We start from the raw sequence: 19,977 nt of genomic DNA, 5'->3' as shown, positions 1-19,977 counted from the left end.
GTGATATGTGAGCCGGTTTAATGGAATGAAACAATTGCAGCTGTCAGGTAGTTTTATTATTTTCAGATATGTTGTAATTTGTCACCTCTTAGAACTCAAAATTGTTTTTAAAAATTGGCTCGACTACTAAATATTTCGAAAAAACTATCTTATCTTCAACCTGGTCTATGAACAACCTGTAGACCCGTAAAACTTTCGAGTCACCAACTTGGTAGGGCGGGCAAACCGGGATCGACGTAGACCTGACTTCTTGGTCAGAAGTGGAGAACTTCCGGGCTCTAAATACGCTGCGTACAAACGACAGCCAGAGCCAGAAAATCGTATTATGATTTACAGGGTTTTAATTTTTATAGCCCATTACAGAGTGCGCTCGCGCGAGCTCAATGCAGATCCGCCCGACGACCCCTCGGTAAAATTGTGCGAAACATAACCTCCAATTTTTATGGCGCGCACGCAGCTTCCTCCCCGCGACGACTTAAAGTGGGAAAAATGGTCCATGAAATTCGATATTGTGGAGCGCGCGCGCGCCAACGCCTCCCGAACTAATTCCTAACTCTGCGTAGAGTCAGGGGGGGAGGCCGTTAAAAAGTGGCCGTAGCGCCCACCTTCTTCAAACGATCGTGTAAATGATTCATAAAGTGGCGGTTTTTTTTAATTTGATGTTTTTTTTTTTTTTCAGATGTACCGACACAGATGCCACCGCTGACGCCCGGCACCAACAAGAAGCTCACCGAGGTCCTGTACGCGTCCTTTGCCTCCTGGGAGAAGGTCGTGCAGTCGTGCAAAATCACCAAAGGTTAGTATGAGTCGCTACTTGAATCTTTAAAATATGGTATAATTTGTTAGTTATTTTCACAATTTTAGAAAAAAAAAAAACAAAAACAAAATATTACGAAGCCAAATATGTTTAGATCAATCAGCCCGATATTTTTCTATGCGGGAAGAAAATGCTGTCAGTTACTAATTTCACAATTTGGAGTTATTGTTCATTGTTTATAAATAAATGGAACGAGTTAAATTGATATTTGGTGTCAACCCGATATTGTTGTATCCGATATTGACAGCATTTTCTACAAATCGTTTAAAATTAGTTAAATTTGATATATTAATTGTGTAATGATGCGTTACATAGAGAATGCTGTCAATTCCTCATTTAGTTTTAAATTACCTTTGTGGAACTGACAGCCCTGTCAACAAATCAGCTGATAATTAATCAAGTTAGCGTTGTTTGCATAATTGTGTAACCAAGATCAATCTAGAGGACATTTATCGATGCGTAGACTATGCTGTCAGTTCCGCCACGAACTGACCCTTGCTTTAAATCTACCGTCTATCAACAAATCTTGCAACCTTGCTAAAATTCATAATTTCCTCAGCCGGATATGCAAAGTTGCAGCGCGTGGAAAATATTCGTACCGAATTAAACCCTGATGTAATGTATTTTTTGTCCGGGAAACGCATCTACCTGCGAGACCCTGCCCTTAAAACAATAAAAAAAAGGCAGCGACACACATCGCCAGCCTTTGCGCCAAAAGGTCGACCCGATTCCTGATAGGGCGGGCGCGTTCTCTCGGCGACTTGAGTCTCGCTTTTTATCACCGGGTTGCGATCAATTCCGGCTATGCAAAGTGAGCAGTAATGTTAATTATTTTGCGTTTTATTTCAACTTGGCAAGTTGCCTCCTCCTCCTCCGAGTGGCAGAGTTTTGCTAAATGCTACCTGTTACCAGTGACCCTCGCTTGCGAACAAGGTAGCTTTTGGGCGGTAAGAATTTAAGCATCTTACCCCTGAATAAAGAAATAAAAAGACGAATCACACGATTTCGAACCGAGGAGGGTTTGCGCCTTGCATTTGGTCTGCAGACAGTGGCCAAAAGTCAGCGATGCACGGCGAGAAAAAAACAACTCACAACAGTGCCATCCAGAAAGGCAGTCAGTGTTTTCAATGTCAAGATAATTGATTTCTATTGTTCTCCGCGACGCGGCGCTGCACTCACCGACTGGAGCCCGACACTGTGCGGGTGGGTGCGCAGATGAGGGGATGTCACTTTGTAATTATTAACTTTTACGAGCCTTTGTCGAAATCGTGCGAATTCGTTGCTTGGGATTTGACGAGCTACTTGAACTTGACAATCTGTTTTCTTACCTCTACTCTTTTCTTTATTTTGTCAAACAGATCCCCGACAATGGACCGCCGAGCATGTGATCATCTGGCTGAACTGGTCGATCAAGGAGTTCTCGCTGGAAAGTGTCAACAAAGAGCCGTTTCTGAAGATGAGCGGCCGCGATATTGTCGGGCTCGGCCGGGAGGGTTTCCTGGCGATTGCGCCACCCTTCACCGGAGACATCCTGTGGGAGCATCTGGAGCAGCTGCAAAAAGGTAAGAGAGTTTTGAAAATTAAAAAAAAAATGAGATTGAAGGTGGTATTACTCTGCGGTAATCTTTGTTTACAAACTAGACAAGACACAACTTAGATTCCTGTTGTGAAATAACACTTTAAGAACTACATTTAAGCACATTTAAAACCATAAAGAAATTCTTGAAAAACATTGATTAGCATTAAGAAACATTCTTTGAAAAAATGATAATCATTTAAATGTCAAACACATAAAGCTGGCATTCTACTGCTGCAAAGCTTTTAAAGCGACTCCGATTCTAGTTTTTAAAAGACTCGAACACAAGCTTCCATACAAAACTTTTTAAAATTTATAGAAACAGAAACTGTCAAAACTACACATTAAATTTTTTCACCGATTTTTGTGATTTTTTACCAAAAATTGCTTAACTTTTGTTCGTTTCACAACCTTTTTTTAACATATGGTTTTTTGATTTAAATTTCTCGATTTTTCAACTAAGAAAATCAATAATGGACAGAATTACAGAACTACAAAAATTCGGCATACAATATTTGTGTTTTTAAAATGTTTGAAAAAATAAATGTTCCGCTTCAGATTTATAAAAAAAATATAACAAGCACTAATGCTTAGCAGTAATGGACATCAATTGATACAATTTCCCTAAATAAAGAGAACCGAACGACACGAATCAAATTTCTCTTGTGTTTCTTTTTTGGGAACAAATTGAATTTTCGCAGTGACGAACCCGGTGATTGAATTCATAACTGGGCCGTAGGTCCAACAAGTGCAAGTGGTTTTTGAAGAGATGGTGGCGCAAACCTCGTTGACCTCGTTTGGCCTCTTATTGGTTCCGTGCTGCGCCCGAAAAAAGGGGGAAATTGAGCCGAACGAGGGAGTTACGATTCAATTTGGTGGAACAGATTGAAGGGATAAAAGTTTGTTTTTGTAGGGAGTTTTGGGAAAATACATTTCTTTCATATGTTTATTGGTTTTTTTTAAAGAAAAAAAAAACTCAAGATTTGAATCGTTAGAATGTTAATATTCTTCTTTTTTGCACATTTCAAATTCGTCAGTTTTCGTCAAAACCAAACTTACTCAAAAATGAGTAAGCTGGGTGAAAATCAGAATTGAGTGAAATTGACTCAACATTTGTCACTGATATTTGACTTGTTTTCACGTTCTTGAGTATATTCATATTTTTACGAAAACTGAGTGATTTAGAATGAAAGTGTTGCTCAATATGCGTGTAGCTCACAGCTGTCAAGATACACGGTTCAAATGCTTTACGCAAAAATAGATATTTCCGTTGGATGTTTCAAAACAAAAACATCTTTTTTAAAAAGTTGACAGCGTTTCAAAATTGTCAAATTGACAGCTCCCACACCACGGTTCCCGCTCCCTGAGCTCAATGACCCTCAGATTCCATCAATTGACAGCGTTCGCCGCGCGCGTTTGACAATTGCCGAAAAAATGCGGGTCCGCAAAAGCCACAAATCCAGCGGTGATTTCTTCTCCTTTTGTCAACGAGGCGCAGCCCGTAATTGAGTGGACACTTGAACGACTCCCTAAATTGACGACGACGATTTCGAGCTCTGGTCAGAACACGATGCGGGGTCATTCGACTGGATGCCGGGCCACGATTTCTCCCTAATACTCGACGACGACCACGTTTGTTGCCTACCACTAGTTTGTGTTTGCCTTTTGAAATGCTAATTTTGCCAAGTAATTAAGAATCATTTTCAATTGTTAGAACGCCGTCGTTGTGCGTGTGTGTGTTTCTATATTTTCATCCGAGTTGTACACATGTACTGGTTTCGGGGCGCGCAACTCGTTGTCGTTTGTTCTGTTATTGCCGTTTTTATGGCGTAATACAACTGGTGTAATTACTGGTTTTGCCCCGCTGCCCACAATCGGATCCAACCCGGGCGGCGAACAACGCAGATGGCAGGCTTCGATCAATCACGGTAGGCTTTGCGTTCGCGAACTGTCAGTGAGCCCATGCAGCCAAAAGCTGCCCAAACTCGTAACTTTCGCAAAACATTCGTCAGCGTGTAACGCTTGAAGATTCACGAAAACAAACAAATTGCAAACGTCAAATCGCGTTGTTTTGATGATGATGGTTACTGGGTGATAACAGCCCGTTCGTTTCTAATTTATACATCACGCAAGCTAAACGATACCGGGGAGAACTATGAAGGGGGAAAATTCCCAACTTTTATTGCTGCCGTTTAGAAGAGTTGCCAGATGTCACCCCCTCTCTCCTTGGTCTAATAAAAATGCCTTTATTATTCAATTACATGAAATAAAGATCAAAACCCGCCCTTTGAGTCTATTAAAAGCATCGCGGCAACCCATGAGGTTGTCGTTGTTGTTGTTGTTGTTTTCCTCACAAGACCAGTCCACTAAGATGAGTTCGCGCGGGAACAATGAAAATAAATAATCAAATCAGTGAAGGGTCATGTCACCCTATTTACAGTTTGCTTGGGGACGTACGAGCAACGGTCAATTGAGTTTGTGTGACATTTCGAGAAGAGGTTAGGTTCGATCGCGCACAACAACAACAATGACAACAGATTGAAATTGGATAATTGGTCGGTGTGGGAGACAACTGATTGAATTAACTGGGTACAATTGGGGTCAGATTGACGGATACATTGTATGAGTAACTTTGAATCAGTCATCTGACCGGACTTTGATTCAATCAGCAGGACAAATCACTCGTATTTCATGAAACCAAATTTTACTTAAAAAATTAGCATTGGAGACGAATGTCAAATTTGGGTAAATTTTAATCAAAATTCAGTGGAACCCCAAATTTGTCATTTGTCGAAATCTAAGATTTTTAAGTAGGTTAGGGACGATAGGAGTTTAATTTTCTCTAAGAATTTAATGCAAATTCGGTAAAATTCACCGTTATTTGGCATGTCTCAAAATTTTAAATTACCAGATTCCTGATTAGGTTTGGCTTTGCGAAAGCTTAGTGATATTGAATTCTTGAATTTAACAAATCTTACTCAAAAAATAGTGAGGGGATCATGGATGATTTTCACACAGAATTCAATGAAAATTTAGTAAATTTCACCCCAATTCGACATGTAACGAAATAAACAGTAAATTTGATTTGCTCAGTCCTGAGTAGAAAATTGGAGTGATATTGACGTGTAAATTCTTCCGAACTTACCCAGAAATGAGTCAAATATAAAATTTGGGTTATTTTTCAACTCAGAAAGTATCGCAGGTTCGATGAAATTCACCCAAATCCGACATTGGATGAAACTTAACATTGCTTTATATATTCATAACAATGTTATGTGGGGTGAATCGGGACAGCTGTTTTAGTCATCATTTTGCACCTTATTTCGATATTTTGATGGGTTTCTCTTTTTTGCGTTACGTAATCATAGAACGCTCTCTTATGTCTGGGTAATTTTGGCTAAGACTAAATCTGACGTTTTACTCGCTTACTTATTTTTGAGTAGGTTTGATGTGGACGGAATTTGATTGATATTAATGTTTTGACTTAATCAGACTTACTCATAATTGAGAACGGGAAAGAAATGTCAAAATTCTGTTTTTTTTTTTAAACTCAGAATGAATAAAAGTAGAGAAATTTGAATGAATTAGACATTGAACTCGTACACTAATTTTTGAGAAGGTTTCAAATTGACGGAATTCGATTGATGGTTTTGGAACCAAATGTCAAATTTGAGTGATTTTAACTTTAAATGAAATGAAACTAGTGAAATTCACCCAAACTTGAAAATTGGACAAAGTTTGACATTTCACTCGCCTACTCATTTTTGAGTAGGATTGATTTTGACTCAATTTGAGCAATATTGATGTTTAAATTCTCTTCCCGTCCAGATTGCGAGAAAGCCCTGCAGGACAACAACAGCAGTTCCTCGGCGGCCAGCGCCCTGTACGACTGCGGCTCGACGGGGGCGGCCAGCAGCGGCGTCAGCGAGCTCAGCGAGTACAACAGCGCCCTGCAGCGGCTAAGCAGCCAACAGCAGCAGCAGGATCAGCACTTTAACGGCAATAACAGCGGCACGTCGTCCACGTCAACGACGACTAGTAGCGGCAGCGGCAGTGCTGCCAGCAATTCCAACAACAGCAGCGGTAAGTGTTGGCAAAGAAATTGTTTTTTTTTGTTTGTTTTGTTTTGTGGCGGCGAGCTTACAAAATCACAAAACTATCGGCTAAAAGCCACCCAAAGAACTCGCTGGAGAAGGGCTGAAATCACGGGCGCGGAAGGGAAGAGTGGGGAGATGAAAAGTAGAAAAAAATCACCATATAATTAGTTACATAAAGTGTGTGTACACACACAGATCGGAATGGGTGTGCGCTCCAAGAGAGGGAAGTTAGAGCAGGACAGAAGGCATATAATTTCGATATATATTAACTAAAACAAAATACGAGAAAATGGGCAGGGAAAGAGAGAAATGTTTCGTAACATGGTTCCACCGAAAGGTTATGGGACTGTAACGTGGGATTGACTGAATTCGGTTGAATATAGCACGTTTGAATCGTCCAAAACATGACCGTTTACCCTTTTTAGGAGGTGCCATTTCCCCGGTCAGAGTGGCGTATATCACTGCTTTGTGCGCGTACACTTTGATCGAGCGCCCTCTAATAAAGGACCACGTGCGGTCTTACTAAAAGTTAGACCGACCGTATTGGCCACCGCACGATCCCCGGTTGAGCTTTTGACTTTAAGTGGTAACAAATACTCTTTAAAAGTCTGTTTTGAGCAAAATCTTGTGCCTGATTAAAACATTTTTTGAGTGTAGATCGCCACTGTCGAAAAAGGAGTAAAGTTTGACTTTGTTGACAAACATTGATGTTGGGGCAGAAGCTGTCAAAATATACACTTTTAACCAGAAGAAATATTTTTTCCAAAAGTTTGAAAATTCAGTTAGTAAAATGTTATAACTTGCCTAAAATTATTTGTACTTGCAGATATACACTGTTAAAATATGACGTTTGACTCCTTATTTTTGTATATGTAGTTCATGAACTTCTTTATTTTTGTTGACAGCCATATGCATATTTCCGTAAGGTCGAATTCAGAGTGCAGAAGCTGTCAAAATTTACACTCTCCATCGAAAGCACCCATTTTTTTGTTCAACAAAAGCGAAAAATTTAAGATCGTTGTATTTCCTCTTGTGAAATGTGTTGAGACGATTTCTCCAAGAGTTTTGTTTTTGTCAATTTTACGAACTCATTGCAAAACTCGCATGGAAGTGCCCCCGTTATCATTGAGAACTTTTTAACGATGACGACGCCATAAACTCTCCATTCATGCAATTCTTCTCGCGAAAAAGCATGCAGGGGAAATACACAGACACACACACACACTTGTTCAGCTCGTTTCATTCATAGAGTTATACCCGACTCATTCATTTAAAAACAGCTCGCGCGCTGTTATCATCGCTGGAAATCGCCACCATCATCCATCCCGAGTAGGCCGCGCCGCGTCGTTGTGTGTGAATACACAAACGCATACACGCTCATCGGAACTTCACTATCGGAGTCATCGAGCGCGCGGCAGGGCTGCCAGCTTTGGTGGTCGCCATGGACACTTAAATATTAGAACGTCGGCTTGACCACAACACATCAAAGTAGCCACAGATATTGCTGAAATTTAAAGATGGCCGCCCACTTCCACCTTCAACTGACGTTTGCCGCAAATGCCTGCTGCGATGTGAATGTGTGGTTCAGTCACCTGAGTTGCGCGTTTTTTTCGTTTTCGAAGCTTCTATCGTCCAATAAAGTAGTATTTTACGAAAGAATCTGCTGGCTCATCGCGCGTTCGCTCGCTCGAAGTTGCCAACGCTTATTTTTTAATGATAATACTCTGTGGCGAGCGCTCAATACCGAACTCGAAAATTGATTTCCACTCTCGACCGATGGGCGGGGTGGGAGGGTGGAAAAGGGAGGCAGGGCACGTCCATAAAACGGGGCGGGGGGAGCCCGAAAGCCAACAATCAAGTGATTTTCATTCAATACTTTGTGCTCCCTCTTCTTTATGAATGAATACACGCTCAAACAACAGGGGGAGGCACAACACGGCACAGAAAGTTATAGGCTATGTTTCTGTAGTTGTTGATTTGTTTGTCGAAATATGGTTTTAATCTATTTTAAAAGAAGAACTCAGAATAAAAGAAAATTTGGCACCACTGTTTTCAAATTGACATCCGTCAAAATGTTGACCAAAAATGTCTTTAAAATTAGTCTATGTCTTAAAGTGCTGTTTGCAACTCTTGCAGTTACAGTGAAAAAAAAAACACGTGGCTGGACACTGGACCGGTGACCGGTGCAGGTTGGGAGAACCTTTGTTTTGGCTCAACTCGACCGTGACTTCCAGCTCTCCCCCTCTACGTTTGCAATTGTGCTCCTTTACCGTTTCAAATTTGAAGTTTACTGTGTTTTTTTTTTCGAGAAGTTTGAGTTGTGGTTTCGATTTGAATTTACACATTTAAAATTTGATTTAGTTCAAAATAACTCAGTTTTCTTAAAACCGAGCTTTCTCGGAATCGAGTTATTCATTTATGAGTAGGTTTGATTTTAACGAATATTGAGTAAGTCATGATAAGGGTGTAGGATTACCCAAAATTGGGAAAGATTGACTACTTGACAGATTAACAGTTCGATAGTTCGGCTGTTTGATAAATTGACAGATTTACATTTGACAGATTAACAGTTTGACAGTTCTCTTTTTTTTAAGGCAAAAATGTACCTGAAAAGCAAACAAAGATCTAATTAGCAACAGTATTTTTAATTACACCCCTCGCAACAAAACTCTCAATGCCAACAAATTCACAAAACGGAAAATCTTCACCGGAATAATGCACTCCTAAAACCAAAACAACAATAACCTTATGACGCTGCTCCGCACCAACTTTGTGTCAAACCAGCCAGGTGAATCGCGCACGTTTATTGCACTTTTCAATGTCTTGAGCAAAATACCTTCCTCGCACCTTGCAACAAACGAGTCCAGCTACGCGCGCGGTCAATATTTGTTTTAATTTTCGTGGCCTGCTATTACAATTTTAAATCAGCCTCTCTAGCCTACTGCGAAAACGGACGGAGTAGAAAAAGAAGAAGTCCAAGGTGTTGCCAAATTTTGACGGCGGCGGTAGCCGCGCGTGTACTGATCTGTCATAATTTATGATAATTAATTTTGTAGGTTATGATTGTTGCGGCTAGGGTGTACCGAGTGCTTTTATAGTTCAATGTTACACTTTTGAAGACGCAGCGGCGAAAGATTTCGTTTTCGGGCGCCATCTAGCGTGACCAATAGCAAACGTCTTGGCGGGGCTTTTTGTTTTTGTTTTCGTACTAGTCATGTATTTGTTATTGTTGCAGGGGTGCGCGGTGATTCTTTTTTCCAACTTTAAAGGTCAACCGTTTGGTTATTTTTTCGGACTTTCTGCTCGGTGCACACATCATTAAAAAAAATATCTGTGCACTCTGATGGACACATGTCGCGTTTCGGTCAGTTTGTCGGGTGGGTGATGCAATATCATAGTTGATCCATCCACTTTGAGCGTGTACGCGAAAGAAAGAAAAACGAGGTTAAGGTTAGTCGTAAATTTTACGCTCGTCGACCTGTCATCGAAAAATGAAAATGATTTTAAAATGTATCGCAAGGTGTGCAAAAGTTTGAAGGTCACCGTGCGGCCATTTTGATTGGGTTGAGCGCGATTTCTTGAAGATCTAGTCGGCACTGCGATTGGTTGGCACGGCATGCAAATGTTGTCACGCGGCCATCTTGTTTTTTTTCTTCTGGCAAGCCAGGCCTGCTTCGGTTGTTTGTTTGCTTTTAGTTTTTTTTTTTCAATAGCAAGTCGCGCTTCGGGACGGGCCGCGAGTGAAACCTCGCATGTGAACGTAAATTAATGTTTATTTTTGCCATCATTAGGTCACGCCTTTGGCAAATATTGTGAGAGCGGGCCGTGGCCAGAATCGACAACTTTGTAGTGCTGTCACACTTGGTTACACGTGGAGAACGGCTTTCGATGTACACGCAAAAATCAGCGTTAAATTTAAGCGTGTACCTTGACATTCCGCAACTGTCATGCGCTGCCCTTCGTGACAAGAATCAGTTTTTTCTCTCTAAAACTCGAAAACCTTCCATTAGCGTGTCTCTTCAAAGCCTCGATCGCGGTACCATTCATAAACCCGGAGGGTCACCTCGGCCGTCCAACGGGTAGAGAATTTACACACGAAAGCACCTCAACCGAAACGACATCAACTTCTACGGAGAACAATAGGGACCCTGAACAGACCGCGTCGTCAGACGTAAATCAGACAGTGTGAGTCATCCAAGATGGCGCGACGCGCAAACTGACAGCTAACGGCCATCTTTTTTTTCGAAGTTGCCACGCAGCCAACCTAGCTCAAGGACGACATTCCTTCACTCCTCTGGCGTAACCCTAATTTGCAAGATAATAAAAACACGTGCGACCGGTTTTCTTCCCCTTCCTTGAGGAGATCCTTAAGGACCCTCCGACAATAGAGAAAACATCAAAGGCGCACAGGGGTAACGCAATTATCCCTCTGATTTTATCCAAACATTTTCGCTGTCATCGGATCGTTTGATTTGATTTGCCCGGGTTCACCCCTCTTGAAGGATTCGAACAAAAAAAACTCAGCTAACCCTATTAGATACTTGTTGAGTCGCGTAGTCTTCGGTCTTCTCCGCCCCCTGAGTTCGTGTCTCGACAGTAGTAGTAGGCCTTGGCGTCGGACAACAAAACGAAAGGGAAAATTCCATTAGCGCGAAAAAAAAATAACCGTTTGAGAGACCCGGCGAGGACAACAATCGGTCCCAATCAAAGTACGCTGCGCCACGACACCCAACGACAACGCTCGCCGTATTGTCCGAACGCTACGAACGGTGACGCATTCTTCGCCAAAGTTTGGGCTGTATTGGTGAGGGGGCCCTCTTCGGGCACGGTTCGCCGGGCAAGTAGGTCTATTGCTGCGCCGTGTTATTGTGCAGTAGCCGAAGGAGTTGGCGGGTGCTGGGTGCAGAGACGAGACCAAAACAAAAACAAAGCGGTTCAAACAACGGACCAACACTGGACGGTACTCACACACCGAAGCACCTAGCAAGTGTGAGTGTTTTGAAATTTTGTTGGAAGAAAGAAGTCATGCAATGTTTGCTTGCGACGGCCGCTGCAACACAACATAGTAGGCGTTGGTCAACGAAACGTTTGCGAGCCGCTGGTGGAAACCCATGTACGACGGTGTATCGCTGGCGCAATCGCGACTTCTTCCACAACATAGCAAGCGCGGGAATTTTGCTGCCCAGTGCGGCGTGAAAAGCGTACTTTCCGTTTTCACTTTGGTTCCTGCGCGTGGGTGGTGGTTAGCGGGCTGTCAAACCTGACAATCTGTCACACTGTCAATTAGAATAAGTCAAATTCAGTTTCAGAATTCGTTGGGTAAGCGAGTTCCGTTGCTATCTCGACTTCCGAGAATCTTCGAGAAAGGTCATAAATTTGTTCCTGTCGCTACCTAACCTCCCAACAGGATGACAAATGTCGCTCCTGCTGCGCTTTGTTTACATTTCCCACAGATTAAGATATGTCGATCCTCGGTTTCTTTCGCCCTCTTCCCATGAAGAACACGAAAAACAAAACCCAAAATTGATCGGTTTCTCAAGTGCGTGGTGGTCGTGGGAGGGAGAGCGGGACAGTTTTTATCGCAACACACGCTGAAGAGGAAAGGGTGTGAAAGTTTGTTTACGACCACCACCGGGAGTGATACAAACCGCTGATTTGTTTTGTTTTATGACCTCCCAGGGCGCGCGCACCCAGATAATCGCGTATCAAATTTGATTACCTCCCTGTTTGAAAAATGTCGCACGTCGTACGAGTTGTCGCACGGTTTTGATTTTACCGTTTCGATATCGATTGGTCGAAAGGACGACAAACGGACGACAAACACTTGACATGCTCGACATGGTTTTTTCGATCGATTTTCCTTCAATTCGACGTCGATTATCGTCGACGCAAACAGTTTGACAGTTCTCTTCAGTTGATCTTGTTCGGACTTGATTGCAACCGAATCTAACCAGCTGTCGTTACTTTTGGTATTTGGTTTAGGAGCTGAGAAGATTTTGGACGATTTTCGACGGATAATAGGTAAGTTTAGTTCTAGATTGTGATATTTTGCTGCCGAAATGATTCGGCCAGGGTGCGCAGTGACCGAATCAAAGTGTCTTCCTTGGTGTCTTCTATTCCAGATTTCGGTCTTCGAGGCGGTGAAGGAGGACGGGAAATTTGGCGGGTCATTCCGGAAGACGGGACGGGAAGGAATCGGTTTGCGATCGAGGTAGCGGTTGGTGTTTGGTGTTTTACTTTCCGCGGAGGTTGCGGCACATACCTGATGAAACTGGTGAGTCATGTTTTAGAAACGAAGTGTGTGTTTGTATTGTATTAAATTCAAAACCTCAAAACATAAAAATTGTTATCTAATCCACGTTTTTACCCAACAATTCTAAACTAAAGAAAAATCTAAATTACCAGAATTTAAACAATCTTAAACACTAAAACTGTAAAATTCTAAAGTTTTTCATTCTTAATTTTCAAACTCTAGTATTTCAAATTATAGAATGCAAGCATTTGAATACTAAAAATTTCTTTAAATTCATAGAATATTGTAAATTGTTAATATTCTTAAATTATAGAATTTAATAAATCATAAAATTTTCAAGGTCTTAAAGTTCTCAAAACATTTCACTAAAAAATCTGAAATTCTAAAATATTTAAATTTGGAAATTAAAAAAACCTCAAATACTGAAATTCTTTAATTCAAAAATACTAAAATTGTTAAATTCTAACATTATTAAAATTCTTATAATCCCAAAATTCATGAAATAAAAAAAATCTAAATGTCGTTCGTCATATTTGAAATTAGAGTTTAGAATTCAAAACTTCTAAAAGTTATGAGTTTAAAATTCTAAAAATTCTAACATAAAATTACAATCAAATTATTTTTATAGTTATATATTTTGAAAATTCGAAAAATTCTATTAATTATAAAATTAGAAATTTTCAAAAGTCTAAAAATTATAGAATTCTAAAATATAAAAATAAGAATTTTAGAATTTTAGAATTTTAGAATTTTAGAATTTTAAATTTTAGAATTTTAGAATTTTAAATTTTAAATTTTAGAATTTTAAATTTTAGAATTTTAAATTTTAGAATTTTAAATTTTAGAATTTTAGATTTTTTTAGAATGATATTTTTAAAATCCTAATATTTAAAAGCCCAAATTCCTTAAACTTAATTGTATAATCCTTAAAATCTTCTAAGTTCTAGAGTTCTTAAATAATTTTAAAGAATTTTGAAATTCATAAATTTTAAAATCCTAAATTTCAAACATTTAAAAATTTCAAAAAATCAGCAAACATACATGCTTAATTTAAAAAAAAATTCTTGTAATTTCGATTTTCAAATTAGTTGCAAAAAATGAGTTTTATAAGTATTTTTTTTTAAATGTCTTAATTTTTAATTGATTTTAATGCTTAAAATACCTTTTTTGAAATTTTTATATTATTAATATTTAAGTATGAATTTAATTTATAAATTGATGCCAATTAAAGTAATTTGGCAAATGTCGCAGTGTATATTAAGAAGTTATCCTGCTCATTCCTAATGTAAACGTCAACGTTATCTTTTTTCAGGCAACTAAAATATTCCAATCCGATCATGCCGGAAACCATGAGTTCGCCTCCGTAGAACCCACGGAAGTATTCACGTTATCTCGTACCCCGGTGGCCATCAATCCGCCTGAGATCCAAGATTGGCGGGTTAAACCTTGATCAGCTCGTCGAGAAGCAAAAGTCCAACACCAACATCCAAGCCGGAAGCTGCGGTCAATGCAAATCCGAGAGCATCCGAAGAATGCCAAGTTGGAGAAGAATCGGCGATCCGGAAGTTAAATTTCGTGAAAAAGTTAATATTATTGTGAAATTAGATGTGTTTGAATAAAAAATAAAATAAAAAACAACACAACAGTTTTTTTCAACAGCAACATAACCTAAAAATCCGAAATGACAGCACACGACAATAGCACGACATTCTAAATAACAAAACCGTGCGACGTCGGTCGAATGTCGTACGACAATGTCGTACAATTTCGATTATCGATCGCACGACAAATACGACATTTTGGTGCAAAAACGTCTGACATTCGTGCGATAGTCGCGCGACATTGTCGTGCGACGTCGTACGATTGCACGGACGACAAACGACGGACGTCCGACGGACTTTTCAGTCAGGGCTCTTCCACCGAAATTCGCTTGACACTTGTACGCGTAGTTCTACGCATCGTCGGTGCGCGGCGCTAGCGTCACCTCACCTCACTACTTCCGCCCGCGATTACTCGTCGCGGGATCGATTAAACTGTCAAAACCGGCCCGTTCCGGGCTCGACTCGAGCGAGCACGCTCGGAACTGGGCCAGGAAGTGAAGATTAAGTGCGGGCCTAATGCTTCTGATAATTTTTATTCCTCCGGCCCGCGGTCGGGCCCTTCTCCGCACACGGTAAAATAGTACTGGACGCTTTTTTACTCTTTCTTTCTGTTGTCGTTTTGTCGGAGGCTGCGCGAAGACATTAGCATAATTGCAGGTGACTCCGCAGCTTAATGGCTTCAATTAGTTTCATGAGGTCTCCAGCATATGTCTTTTTCGGGCCCGTCCGCTGCTAAATGACAGAGGAAACGCGGCGATGCACTTTTTTGCACCTCTCGGATCCGTCGACTACGTCGACGTAAACAAATCCGAGCAGGCCGACTTCCAAAGGATATTGATTCTTTCCTTTCCCTTTCTCCGGCATCGGCGCAGCGCTTGCTGTGACCGCCGTTGATTGTTCTAAAACTGGACGTCCCGTCCGTTCAGCCTCCTTTGATGACTTGATCTCGCGGAGGCCTGAGAATCTCCCGGGAAAAGAGAGGAAGCACATATTAAAATTAATGAACGACCACACTCTTAAACGAGATTATGTTCCGTATTTAATGTCATTTTCAAGCGCGCTCCGCACGCAGCATAAGCCGGACCGGAAATAAGCGAAAACAAGTTTTCGATACGAGACTAGAGAGGGAGAGAGGGAAGTTGGGCCACATCCGAGTAACTGGACCGGACTGATTTGTAACATTTTTATGTACGCAAATCGGAAACTGCGAACGTTGGAGAGTCGTCGATTAAGCGACAAAAGGTGATTTGCATGGAAAGTTAGCGTTGAACGGTAGATGGCGCGCCGATGGGACCGTGGGAAATGTCGGATAGGCGACGTCCGTTGTTGTGGGGAAACGAGTTCACAAACACCTTTTACAAATTTTAAACAAGATGTTTATCTTAATTTGAATTTTATTTTTGAAAGTCGACATAGCTTTCGATTATGTCGACTATTTCTGCATTCTGAGCTTCAGGCATGTTTGCACTGGGTTCAACTCTGTTTACAGTGTACGCAAATGTCATTCTACACACAAACATTAAAACGGTCATAATCAATTAAATGTTGATCTTTGTCTCAGCAAATTTAAATGTTAATAACATAAATCGGAAACAATTCAAGGCGTCCACTCACTCCGAATCCGGCACTGAGTTCTGACAGGAACCTTTCACCTGGTTTTTTTTGCACCGTATCGATTCCGAACCAGTTTCGAGAGGGATTTGATTGCAATTTGCCTCCGGTGCAGCAGCAACACCAACAAACTAGTTCGCACTGGCGCAATGATTCATGCTTCCTCGAGCTTATCGCGTTGAAGAAAAAAATGCATATAAAGTTGGATAAATTAACCGACAAACTGTGAGGTTATGGGAAAACGCCTCCGGGGGCTGGCGCGGATGGAATTTTGACACGAGGGGTTGGACACTTGAAAAACAGCTCAACGAACTGTCATTTTGCTATCCTCAAAAATGATTGTCGATTTTTTCCCCAAACTTGGTTGAACGACAAAAGCCTTTCTAAAATTATTCAGTTTCATTGAGTAGGCACTATTTGGACCTTCTTAAAAATTAGTTTTGAGGCTAAACGTCAAATTTTGGGTGAAATGTGACTTGACCAAGCTGGGAGCGCAAGGGGCGGGCCACTCCGTCGGAATTATGATTACCAAACAATCTGAAAAACAATTTGGGAAAATTGCTCTCCAAAATTCTTAAACGCCAGTAGCGCAGCAAAATATGAAGAAAGTTTGCAGTGTTTCACTTAAAAGAGCTGGCCGAGGAAGAAGCGGAGAAGGTGGGGGAGTCAGAACCCGACCGGATGTTGTCATTATTAACGATTTAATTCATTTGAATAAGAGAATAGAGAGGCGAGAAGGCAAAAAAAAAAACAAGCGAGAGAAAGAAGGAAAAAGTACCTATATTTTGTACACAACACATACAAAGTGAGTGTGTGTGTGTGTGTGTGCGGGTAGCTTCTGCGTACACGCTGCGCGAAGAAGAGTTGAACGAGCCCGGCTAAATTGACGTTTGTGTCTGTTTCTCTCCCTCACTTGATCATCCGAACCGCGGTTAGATCCGATGTGTGTGGTTCCGAACGATCGCAAAGAGGTGGAAGAAGAAAAAGCGCCCGTGCGCACGCTTCAATTGAGCGCGCTTTGCTGAAAATTGTTCAATTTTTTCATCAATTTTGAAGAAGCAGCTAGTTTTGGTAGGAGCGACTAGTGTGCGAGCTAAACAGAACTGGGTCGTTGAGCAAAAAACCATGATTGCTCTATAAATGTTGAAAACAATTGATTTGGAGGCGAACACGTGCGCGTTTGAGCAAACAATTGTTGATGAACGCTTGGCAAGCATTATCCTGGGCCGCCATCTTGGCGAGAGCACAAAAGAGCATCGCCTTTTGACAGTTGATCAGGCGGATCGCGTGCACTTCCGGTGCGGGCAGAATTATCCACGTGCGCGCGCTCTAGGCTTGCTGCGATCCCTAGCCTTAAATCGCAATTTAGGATCGCTGTAATCTCGTTAAAAACTTACGCAAAAGACCAACTTTCAGGTCGTTAAGTATCTTTCCATGCTCGATCTCTTTCATCAATATTCCTTTTACAACTCCTGAGTGAGTTCTCGAAAAAGAAAAAATGTGTGTAAAATACACACAAGTATCTGGTTTCATTTCCGTTCTAACCTCAAAAAAAAAAACGACCAAGAGGTAAGTGCTCTTCCCCTCCGGTTTGGTCGCGCAAGTGTCTTTTCTGTTTGGTCCCTCTTCCATTCCATCCTTCATCCTCTGTGTGTCATAGTGATCCCGAAATCCATGAGCCGTATTATTATTATTTTCATGTATAATTACACACACGGCTGCGTGGCGGTCTAGAGGGATCACTCCTTCGTTCGGATCTTCCCGTCACCGTTTCTTGTGGTGGTTGTGGAAAAAAGGATCGAGTAACGCGATTCGTTGTCATCATCATCATCATTATTAATTCTGTACGAGCCCTCCTAGTCGTCGTCGTCGTCGTCGTTTCCGATCCTTACTCCTTCACAGCCCATACAAATGGGCACTCGAATATCCGAGACTACGTTTTTATTGGGAGTCCAGATTTGCTTGAAATTTGCTCCGGAAGTGACGCACCCTAATTGGGTCCGGCGAAATGTGATCCGAATCGGATTCAGCTGGGTGACAGTTTCGGAATTCTGCGAAATCAATTTAAGATCAAATTAAGTTTTGGGATGAAACCTAAAAAGCTAATTCTACGAAATTTAATTGATCCCAGTTAATCGTGTATCGTTTGACAGCTCAGCAAAAAATTGTTTTTGTGAGGAGTTTTCAAATCTAAATGTTTTTAATTACACGTGTAGATTTGACAGATTTTCCTAAATGTATACGCTTATCGATGTTTTTTTTCGGATTCGGAAATTCACTCATTTTGAGATTTTTATTGAATTCTACCAAAAATTAGTTAAAAATAAACATTTTAAATAATGAATGGAAAATAATCAAGCAAAACTTACTTAAATTCAGATTTGTGTGCACTCCATTTGACAACTGCCACGCGGCTTAAGAATCGGCAAGGTGTGCATAAATTTTGCCAAATTCGCATTATAATTTCAACTTTACTAAAATTTATGGCCGAAACAACATGTGTGACAACTTTATTCCTTATGCAAATTCGACTGGTGTTCAGTTTATAAATTAGAATTTAGACGAAAGCTGTTTGTTATCTTTAAATTAGCTGTTTTAAAAATGTTTTTGAGAAACGTTAAGTCAGACATCATTTTAAGTTTTGAAATCTAGAAAATTAAAAGTCATTTGTAAACGTTCTGGGTATCCTGCTCACAACGACCATCATATAACGTCATGATTCGAAATCCGGACACTTAGCAGCATAACATTTTTGTTATAGCTGGCAAAACATCATGTTATAAGTTGGAAATGTAGAAATATCATCAGGATGTAGTATGAACAGTCAGTTTCAAGAAAATGCATGCAAAATATGTCTTTTCTAACAATTTTTCATCAGAATTTTAAAATAAAATGACTTGTTGTGCTTCGAATCCCGGACACTGATAAAAGCTGATTCGAAATCCGGACACTTTTGCTTCGAATTCCGGACACTCGATTTTACTTATGAATCGCACAAATTTGGACTGAAATGTTAGTGAATAGCTTTCTTTAGGTCTCAAATAAGCTGTTAGCATCAAAACAATCGATAGTTTATATAAAAATTTGCTAGAATTTAAAAATCGAAACCATAAATTTCTGCTTTGCCTTCCCGGTGCTTCGAACGCCTGTGAAATATTTCAAGTGAAATGTTTCGCATTTTTGTAAACTTATAATTTTATTGTATTTAATTGTTTTGGCATTAACTACAGCGTTCAAACAAATTTGAAATGATAGTTGATGTTGGAATTCATCAAATAACACAGTTTTGACATTCATAATGCGAACTTATATCCAAATAATTGATAAAACAAGATGAAGTGTCCGGGTTTCGAAGCGTCCGGGAATTCGAATCATGACGTTAGTCGACGAGATACACTGAAATTATTTGTTGGTTCTTTGGTAATAACCAATAAAGAAGTCGACAAATGAGTCAAATCGTGCCACTTTTCGGGTCTGCATTGTACCGTTTGACAGTTCGTGCCTCGCGACGCCTGCTGCAATGTAAACATGGCATATTTTCTTCCTTTCAAACATTTGACTTGCAAATTTGGTCTAACATTGCCGCCGCGGCTGCCTCCTTTGATTAGAAACCGACTCCAAACACGCCGCACGCTGGTCAAATGTCGAATTTTACACCACCGACCGCTTCGCCGGTAGCTGTCAAACTCGGTGACGTTGCGTTGCAAACATTATGAAATTATGGCAGCGTAGCGCACTCTTTTGTCTCAATTTCTTGGATTGGGTTGAACTTCCAGCGCGCGTTCATGGTCACGTCGCGAAAAGCTCCTAGTCTGACTGCACGCGACGCGGACTATTTTGAATATAAATTGCGTCTGCCGCTGCATTTTTAAGTAGCTGGGGTGATCCTTTGTATCGCCGGAACAGGAGGCTCTTGCTCGGCGATGAGTTATTGACAGTTGGAATTGTCATTGGCGAACCTCGTTCAAAATTGCTTGGTTTTAGTAAAGGCTGAACCTACTCACAAAAGAGTTCTGAAGCTT

At 40.7% G+C, this 19,977-nt stretch overlaps 1 protein-coding gene and 1 long non-coding RNA gene across 7 annotated transcripts in view; both read left to right on the top strand.

Moving 5' to 3' along the window:
* LOC6040900 (ETS-like protein pointed) overlaps positions 1-19,977 on the top strand; it is a 114,011-nt gene that overhangs the window by 70,145 nt on the left and 23,889 nt on the right. For all 6 annotated transcript variants that reach the window (XM_038248658.1, XM_038248663.1, XM_038248691.1 and 3 more), the window contains 3 exons: positions 680-796; positions 2,176-2,379; positions 6,222-6,476. In XM_038248658.1, the coding sequence (XP_038104586.1) occupies positions 680-796; positions 2,176-2,379; positions 6,222-6,476 (576 nt within the window). The remainder of the gene's footprint in view (positions 1-679; positions 797-2,175; positions 2,380-6,221; positions 6,477-19,977) is intronic.
* LOC119765231 lies at positions 12,431-14,381 on the top strand. The gene is made up of 3 exons (XR_005276585.1): positions 12,431-12,511; positions 12,586-12,764; positions 14,056-14,381. It is a non-coding gene; the product is annotated as an uncharacterized LOC119765231 (long non-coding RNA).

The sequence above is a fragment of the Culex quinquefasciatus genome, chromosome 1 (genome assembly GCF_015732765.1).
Source record: "Culex quinquefasciatus strain JHB chromosome 1, VPISU_Cqui_1.0_pri_paternal, whole genome shotgun sequence".
Lineage (NCBI taxonomy): Eukaryota > Metazoa > Arthropoda > Insecta > Diptera > Culicidae > Culex > Culex quinquefasciatus.
Note: the sequence above shows the minus strand (reverse complement) of the source record. Positions and strands in the feature narration are given on the sequence as shown.